Genomic DNA, 13335 nt, shown 5'->3' on the forward strand with positions numbered 1-13335 from the left:
GGAGTGTAAATGTTTAGCATATTAGCATGCCCAGTAATGATTTAGATAATCATTCATTTTAAAGACGATTAGTTTACAGTTTATCCCATTACGTATTCGTGATTAAATTCACCCAAAGCAGTTGCAGTTGTCATAAACACGGTCTGGTTCACGTCACACGCTTGAGCTGCAGTGATTCCTCCGGTCCAGAGGATGGCGCCCTGCAGCAGCGAGCGCTGGGTCTTCGCTGCCTTTATTCAACTCAACACTCTTGCCCTGCTTTCCTCGGCGTTTGAAAATGGCGTGTGAGTGAACCCTAATAATGTGTTTGTCAGCAGTCGGTGCACAGACTGTTTCCTAAACCGTGTTCAACGTTTAATTGCGATGTCAAGGTTGCTGTGCAGCAGGGATCCCTGATCATGTGACCAGTGCGGCGTGGCGGCCGCGGAAGTGAGGAGCACACGTGTGCGTCCGCTGGTGTGTTCACGCAAGTGTGATACCGCAGGTGAACTGTGCTGATCAGCTGCTGTTGCGATAGGTAGGCTCTTCTGATTTCGGTGCAGACGCGGGCTTCGAAATGTAAATTAAGCTGTATGTGTGTATTTTTTAATTGATTGACATTGTCCATTAGAATTAAAAATGTACATCTTTGTTTTTTCTTCAACCTTTTCCTGGGTGTTTTGATTGAAATAGCTAAAGAGCTCCACAATATCTTAACTGTCTCTGTCTGTCTCTCCCTCTGTCTCTTGCTCTCTCTCTCTCTCACTGTCTCTTGCTCTCTCTCTGTCCGTCTCTCGCTCTCTCTCTGTCTCTCACTGTCTCTCTCTTTCTCAGTCTGTCTCTTTCTCTCTGTGTCCGTCTCTGTCTCCAAAGACAAAAACAAGAGCTGTCAATTAAGAGTTACCAGATGAGACTGAATAAGACTAGTCTGTGGTTTTCCAGTCCATCGCAGGCGATGTCGGCTGCCCCTCCCGCAGACCTGCTGGTGTCCCTGGCCCAGCAGTGCCTCCAGGCCGGGCCAAAGAAGAAGAAGACGAAGCGCCTGCCTCCCTCCGTGTGCCTGGACCTCGCCGCCCAGATCCTGGTGGTGGACAGTGGACTGAAACCCGCCTACCTGTACGACGTCAACTGCGCTGGCCCGGAACAAATCTGCCTCTACCTGGACGGGCTGTACGCGGCGGGGCTTCTAACCGGAGCACTGCACGTGCTGCCCCTGGATGGCAGCGTCCTGGTGCTCAGCGTGGACCGGGCCATCCTGCGCCTGGAGGAGCTGCTACTGAAGGACACGGTCGCCATCGTGGACGTGTCCCGGTCCAGGAGCGCACCAGCGATCGCCGGACCGGAGAGCGGGGTCAGAGAGCTGACGCTGGACACGGTGGCAGATCTGAGAATCTGGCGGAGCGGTGCGGGACGGGACAAGCCCCCGCAGGTCATATCCCTGAGCGAGGCGGTGCGATCACGGTGGAACCTGTGCACCCTGTTCGGGATTCTCCTCGGCTACCCGGCCACCTACTGGTTCGAGCGGGACGGGGGCTCCGACAGCTGCCTGAGCATGGTGCCGCTGCGGGTGAGGGCGGTGAGCGCATCCTGCCCGGCCATCGCCCCAGGGTTCAGAGCGCAGATCTGCTCCTTCAGTGTACCGGACCTCCTCACACCGGACACTCGGGGTGCGGTGGACTGCTGGACTAGAGACATGCAGGAGAAGTTCAGCCAGCAGTTGGCCTTCACAGACATCAGCCTCTCCACTGAGACGATCGCCTTGCCGTCAGTAGCTCTGTAACGAGCCACCTGCCACCTTTAAGTAATTTACTCTCCTTACTGTATTAGAACATAAGAACATAAAGTATCAAATCGAGAGGAGCCCATTCACCCCATCGTGCTTGTCTGGTGTCCATTAATAACTGTGATCAAGGATCCTATCCAGTCTGTTTCTGAATGTTCCCAAATTGTCTCTTCAGCCACATCGCTGGGGAGTTTGTTCAGATTGTGATGCCGCTCTGTGTGAAGAAGTGTCTCCTGTTTTCTGTCTTGAATGCCTTGAAGCCCAATTTCCATTTGTGTCCCCGGGTGCGTGTGTCCCTGCTGATCTGGAAAAGCTCCTCTGGTTTGATGGGGTCGATGCCTTTCATGATTTTGGACTTGGATCAAGTCCCCTGTAGTCTCCTCTGTTCCAGGGTGAAAAGGTTCAGTTCCTCAGTCTCTCAGTAGGACATTCCCTTCAGACCTGGAATAAGTCTGGTTGCTCTCCTCTGAACTGCCTCTAGAGCAGCGATATCTTTCTTGAAGTGTGGAGCCCAGAACTGTCCACAGTATCCAGATGAGGTCTGCAGCCCACGCCGTGTTTTAAGTGGCTCCTTAAAAAATGTTGTGTCCCATGATCAATTCTATGGAAGCCTTATGGAAGGAGAAAAGTGCTAGAGAGGAGGATGTCTGACGCACTTTGCGATCGAATCCTCACTCTTGCCTGTGAAGCAGCACACAGTCTCCCACACACACTGAGGACAAAGGTCACGACAGAAGCTGTTTTTGAGAAACTGTTTTTATTTTATTTTGTTGTCTGTTGTAATAAATGAACGAGTGGACACTGAAATCAAAGTGTATGGAAGTCATAATACCAAAAACAACATAAATACAGCATGTTGGGCTCAGACAGAAGTCAGACATTGTCGTAACCGTTATAAAAGCGTAACAAAACATTATAAAAGTTTAACAAAAAAGCTTTGGCTTCAAGTACAAATAGAGAAGCTGGTTTCAGAGTTCACAGGGTGACGTTAAGTTCAGTCTTCTCCAGCTGCCTCCTTTTATTACAGAGATCATGATACGCAACCTTTTTTTGAACGTCAGTCTCTAAACACTCAAGCTGCCTTTTCCCCAAAATGAGGTTCGATTTGCACAAATTAGATTCTGTCCGTGTGGAAACAATGTCCGCTCACCGTTGGAAGCCTCTGATCCGCGTAATCTATTAAAGGTTTACGGGCAAACGGGTATAAAAATCTGGCCTTTCCGGAGCTGGTCTAGGGCTCATTGTCGGTGGAGTGCCCATGGTGTATCTGTTTACTTAATCAAAGTAAATGGGTTATTTCTTTATTTTTAAAACGGAGGGAGGGGTTTCAAGTCAGAGATGAAAACCAGAACACGGACCCCCTTCAGGAGCTCAGCCGCTGGGCGCCCTGTGCCTCAGATGGCCCGGCCCGGGGGCCCCTCGCACACGCCCTGCTCCCCGGAGGCGAGTCTGTGGATCTGCTGCTCCACGTGCCACCGCACTGCCCGGTACGAGGCGTCCATGTGCTCGAAGAGCAGGGGGTGGAAAGCAGCCGAGACCAGCAGGGCCAGCAGCAGGACCAGCAGGGGGAGACACAGCCATGCGCTGCAGCACCTCTGTGGGACAGGGAGGGAGGGAGACAGAGAGGGAGAGAAAGGAGGGGAGGAAGAAAGATGGAGGGAGAGAGACAGACAGGGAGAGAGAGAGAGGGAGAGTGGAGGTCAGTGTCAATTTAGCTTTACAGTCCTATTCAAAGAAATCCGCAGTGAAAGTAAAGAGTCAGTGTTGTAAGCGTTTTGGGGCGCACAGCAGTGGCTGTTTTGTCCGCTCTGCGCAGGGGGCCCACCTGTCTCCGCCGGCCCTGCAGCAGCTTGAGCTCGTCCCGGCACTGGTGCAGCCGCGACTGGCACGACTGGCACTCCAGCTCCATCTCCTCCAGCTCCGCCTGCAGCTCCGCGCACTGAGGGGACACAACAGCACAGGCCAGTTACAGGGACAGGTGCTCCCCGGGGCGCCCCGGACCCCCGTCAGAGCCGGGCCAGGGGGCGTGGCTTCAGCACAGCATCACAATAGGTGAACCGGAGCATTTTGCCTCTGCCCAGCCACCGTACAGCCTAAACGACGTGTAACATAATCTCTGACTTCCTCTGTTTAATGACACACATATTATCAAATCACATCAGTTGATGGTAATGAGATGGAAATGTTCTGTGTGATTTGGAGGGGTCAGTTGAGTCACAATGCCTGTGTCAGTACCTGGCCTGTAGGATCGTACACACAGTCTATCATTTCATTCATGATTTTAATAATAAATAAAACACAAACCTTTTTTTCCAGAAATATATTTTAATATTGTTCACATTACAAGAGGTTGAGAATACATTTTTCCACACTTAATAGATGCATCACAAGCATGCCTTTTGAGTCATGCTTTATATATTAAATATATAATTTATTCCAAACTCAAAGCACATGGTATAATTGCTATCATCTTTACTATTACGGTGTAGTTGTCATTAATGTGATGCCACTTTCCACGTTTACCACATTGTAATGTTTTTATTTTGTTCGGTAGCAGATTCACTTAGTATCGCGCATATTTAAGGTAAAAACAACCAAGAAAGATACAAAACCTGTTTAAATATCACAGCTTATATTTAGTTTTTTTCCGGACAGTGTTTATGTGATACGTACATAAGTAACACCAGGAACTGCCCAGTCTGGAGTCACCATAGAAGTAGTCTGAGCAGCACAAGGTTTCTGCTCTCAAATTATTTCCTTACTTCCTTCTCTTTCATCCCGAGTTTCTGCTCTGTGTCTTGTAGCTGGTGTCTCAGATTAACATCCCCCTGTGCAAACGCCTCCGTCCCCATTCTGTGCCCCAGGCAGCCGGGCTGTGCCGAGGAGTTCAATATTCCTGAACTTGTATCTGTATTAAAAACTATGACATCATAAAAAAGAAAGTAAGTGATTGTATTCAGACTCGGTTGTAGCCCAATCGGTGAACAGACCCATCTACTGGAGATTAATAATTATGCAGGAATCCAAATCTACCATTTAACTTTTTAGTAGTATTGTGGTATGGTATCTGCCCTGCTGTTGGCACTCTTTGAGGGGTTATATTTTAAGATCCTTACTCTGCTCGTGGCTGCTTGCCTGCTTCTGCTCTTCATAAATCCTCAGCTTCTCTAAAACAAAGTAAAAAAAAGCAGCAGGAAATAAAACAAACGTTGAATGAGTAGTTTCTCGCGTTATTCAGGGCCGAGAGAGAGAGAGTGTGTGTGTGTGAGATTTCGCTATGTGTGTAGGGATGTGTGGTTGTTATACGTATATGTGGTCTCTGAACGTCCGGTTTTGCTAATTCTGGCGTACACTGAGATAAGGAGAAGAGTGATGCCTAATATAAATATGACCAGACAGTGATTGACAGTGAAAATGCGCTGATTTATCCTGGATATATCCTGATCACAGTACTTTATTGTTTTCAAATGCACAGCTGTGAGTGTAGAAGACAGACGCGTCTGCTGTGTTGTATGACTCTGGTTGAGTTTCTCGGCTCAATATCAGCCCAGTGTATCACACCAGGTGTCAGGGGTGTTAAAGCCTCAGGTGATCCGAAGAACTGATGCACTTTATTAATGAGCATCACTCTATTATCACTCTATTAATGAGCATCACCCTCTTAATGAACATCACTATTAATGAGCATCACTCTATTATCACTCTATTAATTAGCATCACTGTTAATGAACATCACTATTAATGAGCTTCACTCAATTATCACTCTTAATGAGCATCACTCTCTTAATGAACATCACTCCTAATAAGCATCACTCAATTATCACTATTAATGAGCATCACTCAATTAATGAACATCAAGATTAATGAGCATCACTCTGCGCATCACTATTATCACACTATTAATGAGTATCACTCTATTATCACTATTAATGAACATCACACTATTAATGAGCATCACTCAATTAATGAGCATCACTGAATGAACATCTAGATTAATGAGCATCACTCTGAGCATCACTATTATCACACTTAATGAGCATCACTCAATTATCACTCTAGTATCACTATTAATGAACATCACTATTAATGAGCATCACTCAATTAATGAACATCTAGATTAATGAGCATCACTCTGAGCATCACTATTATCACACTATTAATGAACATCACTCAATTATCACTAGTATCACTATTAATGAACATCACTCTGTTAATGAGCATCACTCAATGAACATCAAGATTAATGAGAATCACTCTGAGCATCACTATTATCACACTATTAATGAGCATCACTCAATTATCACTCTTAATGAGTATCACTATTATCACTATTAATGAGCATCACTCTCTTAATGAACAACACTCTATTCATGAGCATCACTGAATTAATGAGCATCACTCTCTTAATGAACATCAAGATTAATGAGCATCACTCTGAGCATCACTATTATCACTCCATTAATGAACCTGACTTCGATCAAGCCAGTCGGTGGCCAGATCAGCTCAGATGTATCGAGGGGGCTGGGGTCTACCTCTCACGGCATCCAGCTGTTCTCTCGCCAGGTGGTTGTCCTCCTGCAGGGCAGAGATCTGGGACAGCAGCTCCTCCCCGTCTCGCCGCAGGGTCTCCACCTGTCCCCGCAGAGATGCCTCCTGCCCGGCCGCTCGCTGGAGAACAGGGCAGAACACACAGGGTGAGACCAGTGAGGAGGGCGTCCTCCGCGACACACTGCCACACTGTGCACGACACCCACAGCTCTCAGTGAACTAAGTGGCACTCCGAGCTTGAGTTATTAATGATGAGAAACAGAATACACTGACCTACGGCTAGCAATAAGGATTCTGTTATGGATATGGACAAGATATCCCTCCCACACTATTTTTAGCATTACTAAGGCCTGACTAGTGACATTTCCGTGGCTAATGTGAATAGTTATTCTTAGTTAATAGTGTGAATAGTTATTCTTGCATATGCACAGCAGTGGAGTAAGGCACGCGTAAGATGCACGTACCTCCAGCTGGCTCTGTAGTAGGTGTAGCTGGTCCATGTTGAGCTCGTGGCTCCTCTTGAGCTCGGTGCAGCTCTGCCTCATCTCCTCATATTGCCCCTGCCAGTGAGCGGCCTCCCTCTGGGCAGCCACAAGAGCTTCCTGGGTCAGAGGTCACACAGACAGGAAGTCAGCTATGCCCAAGCCCAAGCTATGCTTTCCCTCATTTCTCTGCCCGACCCGTTGCCACTCACCTGCAGCCCCTCCAGTTTCTCTTCAGCGGCCTGCTTGTCCAGGATGGCTCTCTGAATGGACACCTTGGCTTTCTCCTCATACTTTATCTTCTGCTCCTCCATCTCCAGCAACGCCCTCTTCACACCATCCCGAGAATACTTCTGCAAGCGCGTTAGATCAGAAAGATACAGGCGTCAGCAGATCTGTCTTCATCCGGCAGCTTTATCTGAAAACTAGGTGAGGGGAGCTGTGCCCCCGCTGCAGTTTCCTAGTCTCATCCGTGGCTCTCTCCTCCCTTTGTAAGCTTCTGCTGAGGCTAGACCTGTTTCTGCACTCACCTGCACACACACTTGCAGCTGCGCCTCCAGAGACCCGATCTTGCATTTCATAAGGTCTTCATTGCACCGAGTCTGCAGGGAAAGAGAGGTGTATCTGTTAGCAACTCTGTGAGTGATGTCGGTTACAGACATCCCTAGTCAGTCATCAGCGTTTCAGAATGGAGTGTGTTAAGGTCTAAAGCGACCCCCCCTACGCTGGAGAATGAAACGCCGCATTGAGAAGAACTTTATTTTTCAAATTTGTTATTTTTGTCAGCAGAAAAGTTGAGTGTAAACAGCTGTGCTACAATTCATGGCAACAGCACTAGTACACTTTCTGTTATACCGTTAAAACAAACCCACACATAACCTTCAAATCAACAGAGACATTCAACGCTTGCTAATGGTAAAACCCAGAGAGAAGGACAAGCAGACACATTCAAGCGTCTGCCTACAAATCATCACAGAATAACCATGCTGAAATCTTCAACCAAGTCCTACCCTAGTGTACTAAATATATATATTTTTTGCATATTTATTTCGCCCCCCACTCTTTTCTGACGTACCCGACGGACGCCTCGACCTGAGAGCTGCCGCTGTTTCCAAGCGCGACACTGAAGTGAGAGTGAGACGATGTGACAGAGTGAGCCCCAGCCTGGTGCACGCTACGCAGCCCTGCACCCACCCTTCCTGTGAGATTTCTGCTTTCTCAAGCCGGCCTCCTGATGAAAGCCTCTCATTTCCACGCAGGGAGGAAGTCACAGACCGCAGAGCTCTAACCGTCAGCTAGCGACGGCTTCTCAACACATTTCGACAGGTGAAAGGCTGTCAGAGGCAGGCCAAGATGCAGCCTTCAGCGAGGCGGTCAAGCGACAGACACTTATTCTGTCATCACCTAACGCCTCAAAGAGCTTTACAACAACACCTACCCCCCCTCCAGGTGCTGAACTTTCGCACGCATAGTGCAGACACCTCTGAGGTGAACTGAGGCAGCCATTTTGCGCCACACAACCTTCAGACTAGCGCTGTGTTGAAAATGTTCAAAATACAGACAGAGAGACAGAGAGTGCGACTTCTTATTCACTTCATTTTTTTACTCAAATTGCGAACTGCATATCTAGACGGAGTGCATGTATTTCTAAATACTTATTCACCTCCTGTAATTCATCAGACAGATTTCCGTTGAGTAAAAACTACACCATCCTCAGCAATTCTCCCTGGCTCTGCTCAGCACTAACAGGATGCGAGTCAAACCACAGATCATTAATAACATGTGGAGGAGGTGGCTGGTTTGATGACGAAACCACAGTTGATCTTAAGAATGACACTTGGATTTTCCAATTTTATATATATATATATATATATATTCTGTTTTAAGCTATAATACAGGATGTTTCTGTAAAAAATGTCACTCAGCGTTGATGACAATTACAGCTGACATCATCAGACTTCAAAATGACACTTCCTTATGCAGGTATATACAAAACAAAAGACTCAAAAAGGTTGTGGCTCCACAACATTTAGGATGCCATGCAGATGCTTAAACTGGACGAATTATGAGTTTAGCAGTTGTGGACGTGGCTTCCCTGATCAATAAGAGGTGAATCTCAAAGGGATTGCGGTCTCATCAATATCGGACTCCCTTTATTGATGTAGATCGCAACACGTGCAGTTTTGAGTAATCGCCTTTGGGGGCCCTTGACGCGCACAGGTGATCGGTCGAGTGAACGTGCTCTCGTACCGTCCACAGTTTGTCGGAGGAGAGCAGCAGGGTGGAGGCGATGTGCTGGAGGACGGACAGCTTCTGTTTGAGAGCCGATTCTCGCTGCAGGGCTTCCTGTGTGTGGACAGAAACACACAGGGTAAGACACAATCCTAATAAAGCAAATTACAGACTGCTCCGAAGTTGGAAAGCGTTCAGAAAAGAAAAACTGTTAAGAGAGTAAAAGCAACACACATACCCGTAGATAGTTTGATAGCTCCAGAATCTCCTGTAGGGAGGCAGAGAGAGAGCAGTTGAGGGTTTTGACACACAACGCTGCACACCGGTCGGGTCACCAGCTGTCTTCCTGTCGTGGCACCTAGTGATCACAGGACCTCTCTTCCTGTTTTAGACCTTATGTTTTTCTCAAGACATGTTAATATGATGTTTGATATCATTACTGTATTTGTGTAACTCCCACCATTCATCATTTTCTGATAAGTAAGGTCATTAACACTGCACTGTATCTTTCTGGCAAAGGCCTGCCATCTTGTGTGCACGTGCTTCTTTTGAAACGGGAGGATTGTCGGTGGGTGAGAAACCACACCTCCTCTTTTAGAACATGCTCACGCAGCTGTGGCCCATTGAATGTCACGCCAGCATTAGACAGGACCTAGCAGAGATGGCTCTTGTGTGATTACCTTTTCTTTCACTGTCTGGATGCCACTCCTGGAAGACAAGACGCAAGGAAAAGTGTTACAATAGTGAGGAGGCATGCGTTACATCCCCACATCAACAGCTCTTCAATAATTACACTCCCGGGTCACACTCAGAGTTAGTTGTACAGTGCTCTTCTTATGGGACTTGGGACTTAAGGAAGCTACAGAAGAAAATAGGTCATTCTCATTCACTGGTTAGGACCTTCAGGATCCCGGAACCGCTAATCAACACCCTTCCTGAGTGACGTGGACTCAGTATCTACACCAACACATCTGCAAGCTCTTCAAATGTGCCACTTAAGAGTCCTCTGTTCCTGCTCTCTGTATTGAGGTTGAAGTAAAAGGGCGTAGAAAGGCCTTGTGAACCTTTTAAGGGTTTAAACATTTTTGGGGGGGATCCTCACCAAAGTGTTGATTGTTCCAAGTTAAACTCATTCAGCATATTCTTCCTGAACTTCCCAGTTACTTAACAGCAGCATTTATTTACTGCATAGGCCACTGTTTACAGGTCTTTAGCCATTAGTGTGTAAAAGTTCACTGTGTAACCCTAAGGAAAGTGTGATGTGTCGTGTAAGAGGCCCTCCCATCTATTTAAAAAAGGTAATCTGTAGTATACTCACTCAGTCTGCGCACTTGAGTCTCTCTGGGTGTTGCGATTGCTGATAAACCCTTCCTCTTCAGTCTGAACACCTGAACAATGGAAGGAATGACAAGAATTATATATATTTAAGGAAAATAAAATTAGTTTTATTAAGCATTTGTGTGCCGAAAAAGTGTTTATTTGTACAAGGAGAGAGTGTCTGTAGCTTGACCAAACCTCACATTCTGTTTTTAGGGATTAACCCATACTCTCCAACAATCAGCTGGAACAGGGACGCAAAAGCAGGATTTGTGTTTGACCTAGAAGACTGCGAGCCCGACCGAAGGACAGAGCTGTTGTGCTGCAGAGACGCACCTCGTTCTCTTCTCTGCGTCACTCTCTCCTCTCTCAGGGGCTGGTGGCGCAGGGGAGCAGAGATGCATTGGCTTGGGCCGCCAGAAAGGACATTCTGCTTCACTGTCCTGCTCTCCTTCCACCGAGAGGGACTGAGCCACGGTGCCTGTGGGCAAACAACAACAGGGGCCCATCAAACAGGGGGTACTCATCCCAATCTACACATTCGTCTTCCCACTGAAGACATGTAGGTGTGATTTGAACAGTTCCAGTTGACTGTGTGTTTTGAAATTGCTTTTTAAAAACACACTATTGGGACTGACCTCCTCCACAGAGCTGAGATCCGGCCACGTTATCCCCAGCTCCTGTGACATCACCAAGGAGCGTCTGTTCAGCAGGGGCGGCCGGCGCTCATGGGACCGCAACACCACGGTGGGCCCCTGCGGCTTCTCCTCTTCGCCGCTCCCCACCGCCTGGCTGATCTGCCTCCTCTTCAGGAACTCTTGTTGCCTCTTGCGCTGCTGCCCACTCCGCCACTCGGAGTCCCGCGTGGCCACGTCGTTGCGGCAGGTGGTGACGTTCAGCCGGCTCCGCAGATACTCGTGCCTTGTCACGCGCTGGTCCACTTTCTGGTCGTAGTTGTCCCCCGGCATCCAACTCCTCTTCTTTGTCTTCTGCGGCATCCTTCCGTCTGCTGACATTTTCACCGAAATCTCAAAAACGCACGACCACGAGGCCTGCCTGCAGTGACCCAGAGGGTTGGCCCTTTCAGATGAATGGTAACAACTGCAAAACCTGGAAAACAGGGCAAGTGAAATCATTGTAATGACAGCAAGTAGTAGCAGATGCTGTTTTTGTTTTACTTCTCATCTGACTGACAACATAAGCAGGTTGAATATCGTGCTGATGGTAATGGTTGTGGTTAACCCAGCATGAGTAAGGAGCAAACCAGCTTGCTGAGAACAAGGTCTTTCTCTGCAAGACTAGAATTGTTTTTGAGATTTTTGTAATCCATGTTAGTCAGTGATATTGGTTGTAATGTCAAACGTTCCTCTCAGAAAACAAGGTGAAGGGAATAGGCTGTTTATATTACCTCTCACACATACAAATCTCTTGGCAGTGTTGTCTGTCATTCTGTCATTTAAAAGGTAGGGAGATGTTTTTCGTGTACAGGCCTAGAAGGATGATTTGTTTAGCAATGCCTTACCGGCAGAGAATATTGTGTTTTAAAGCGATTCTCAGACTTTATTCTTCAAACTGGTTTCAAGGCAGGCTTAACAAATAGTAGCCAGTATTACAGAAGAAGAATGTAGAAAAAGGTGAATCCCAATGAAGGAAGGGGGAAATGAAAAACAGGAAAAAATAAATCAATAAACAAAACAAAAGCAAAAAAGGAAACCACTGACAGACTGGCAGTTATTTAGAGGCCTGTGCTTTAACGATAAACTACACAACAGTGCATGGCAGACCTAGACTTTAAACAGTGAAAACTGAAAAACCCACTGATTTTAAAGAACTTTGTCGTTTTCATGTTCAGTCAATCAGTGAGGCTTCTTAAAGGTCTGCACATTGATCTGTAAACTAAAACATGCAGTAGAGCTATATGCTGTCTTAGCAAACCACAACTCCAATGAGAATAATACCTTGAATGAAAAGGTGGCAACAAAATGAGATTTCTGAATACTTTTCTTTTAAAAGGTGAATTCATGCACAATTATCTTACCAAGTTTTAGAAACAAGCTCTTCTGCCTTATAGCTTATAGTCTGAAATGTTCTGTCACTAAGACAGATAGGGCCTAGCCATAATATTCAGTTGATAAGAGTTTAACCTTCTCCTGCTCTGTGTCAAGTGATTTTTTTTGTGTTACTCTGGCTGTAACTACACACACATAATGCCAATATTAGTGCTTTGAAAATGTAATCATAGTTCTAATGCATTGAAGTATGTATGTGTTTTGGATCCTATCACATCTTCGAAAGGGTACATGAAGTGTGGACTGAATTGTCTTTGAATGTACTGTAAAATGAAGTAAAATCATGCATGTGCTACCAATTCACGACACAACACTGTAAAACTGCAGTTACTGCAACACAGTGCAGTAAGATCCCAGGTAAGTGCATCGCCTTACACACAGATGACTTTGAAGCCACTTGAAATGAAAAGGCACTGTTGCTCTTTTTATATGCTGTTGCAAAGTTACATGCAGTGCAGTCTTTGAAAACAAATAAGTGTAAACGTTATCACAAACTGCTAACTCACAAACTGCCTCATTTGTTTCTCGATGCTGAAGCTAAAAGGAGTCCTTTATCAGGGCGGGAGTTTTTTCTTTCTTGCATTACCTAACACCCACCATTCAGAGCTGTATCTGAGAAACAGACAACAGCCCAGCAGCCTGAACAAAGATAGAAAAATAAGTTACCTCTTCCACAGCTCTGGCAGGTATTCCCCCAAGTTAACGTGAACTCAGCCGCGGACCTTGAGAAGGATTAAGAAGCCAGAGAGAAGTCAACAAAATGATCCCCCATCGCACACTGCTATCTGGCTGGCTGGCTCTGTCACCATGTCCGGACGCCTGCACTCTTAACTGTCATAGCCGCTGTGCTATTGCTGTGTGTGTTTTTTTTGTTACAGGAAATGAGAAAGAAACCACACAACTGTGCTTGCCGTGTTCCTCTATC

At 46.5% G+C, this 13335-nt stretch overlaps 2 protein-coding genes across 4 annotated transcripts; one reads left to right on the plus strand and one right to left on the minus strand.

Moving 5' to 3' along the window:
• Positions 1-28: 28 nt before the first annotated feature.
• Positions 29-2513, plus strand: c5h1orf74 (chromosome 5 C1orf74 homolog). 2 transcript variants are annotated; one of them, XM_066703387.1, is made up of 2 exons: positions 29-517; positions 907-2513. In XM_066703387.1, the coding sequence occupies exon 2, from the start codon at positions 935-937 to the stop codon at positions 1757-1759; it is 825 nt and encodes a 274-aa protein (XP_066559484.1). In that variant the 5' UTR covers positions 29-517; positions 907-934; the 3' UTR covers positions 1760-2513. The 2 variants fall into 2 exon arrangements, with proteins under 2 accessions (XP_066559484.1, XP_066559483.1); XM_066703386.1 differs by having other exon boundaries at positions 922-2513.
• traf3ip3 (TRAF3 interacting protein 3) lies at positions 2503-13303 on the minus strand. Of its 2 annotated transcripts, XM_066703384.1 has the most exons (15): positions 13077-13299; positions 10980-11451; positions 10678-10822; positions 10343-10412; positions 9705-9732; positions 9263-9292; positions 9043-9138; positions 7323-7394; positions 7005-7145; positions 6775-6912; positions 6295-6430; positions 4879-4929; positions 4525-4682; positions 3588-3701; positions 2503-3357 (listed from the first exon to the last, which is right to left on the minus strand). In XM_066703384.1, the coding sequence occupies exons 2-15, from the start codon at positions 11355-11357 to the stop codon at positions 3157-3159; spliced, it is 1758 nt and encodes a 585-aa protein (XP_066559481.1). In that variant the 5' UTR covers positions 11358-11451; positions 13077-13299; the 3' UTR covers positions 2503-3156. The 2 variants fall into 2 exon arrangements, 1 of the variants encoding a protein (XP_066559481.1); XR_010816726.1 differs by lacking the exon at positions 2503-3357 and having other exon boundaries at positions 3615-3701; positions 4436-4682; positions 13077-13303.
• Positions 13304-13335: the final 32 nt, after the last annotated feature.

The sequence above is a fragment of the Amia ocellicauda genome, chromosome 5 (genome assembly GCF_036373705.1).
Source record: "Amia ocellicauda isolate fAmiCal2 chromosome 5, fAmiCal2.hap1, whole genome shotgun sequence".
NCBI lineage: Eukaryota > Metazoa > Chordata > Actinopteri > Amiiformes > Amiidae > Amia > Amia ocellicauda.

Bases quoted from the DNA above. Each gene is read 5' to 3' on its own strand.
- traf3ip3 (XM_066703384.1), bottom strand. From the start codon at position 11,357: ATGTCAGCAGACGGAAGGATGCCGCAGAAGACAAAGAAGAGGAGTTGG. The intron at 9,733-10,342 runs GTGAGTATACTA...CTTGTCTTCCAG, and splicing joins GACTCAAGTGCGCAGACTGA to GAGTGGCATCCAGACAGTGA. The intron at 7,395-9,042 runs GTACGAGAGCAC...CTTTCCCTGCAG, and splicing joins CCTCCGACAAACTGTGGACG to ACTCGGTGCAATGAAGACCT.
- c5h1orf74 (XM_066703387.1), top strand. From the start codon at position 935: ATGTCGGCTGCCCCTCCCGCAGACCTGCTGGTGTCCCTGGCCCAGCAG.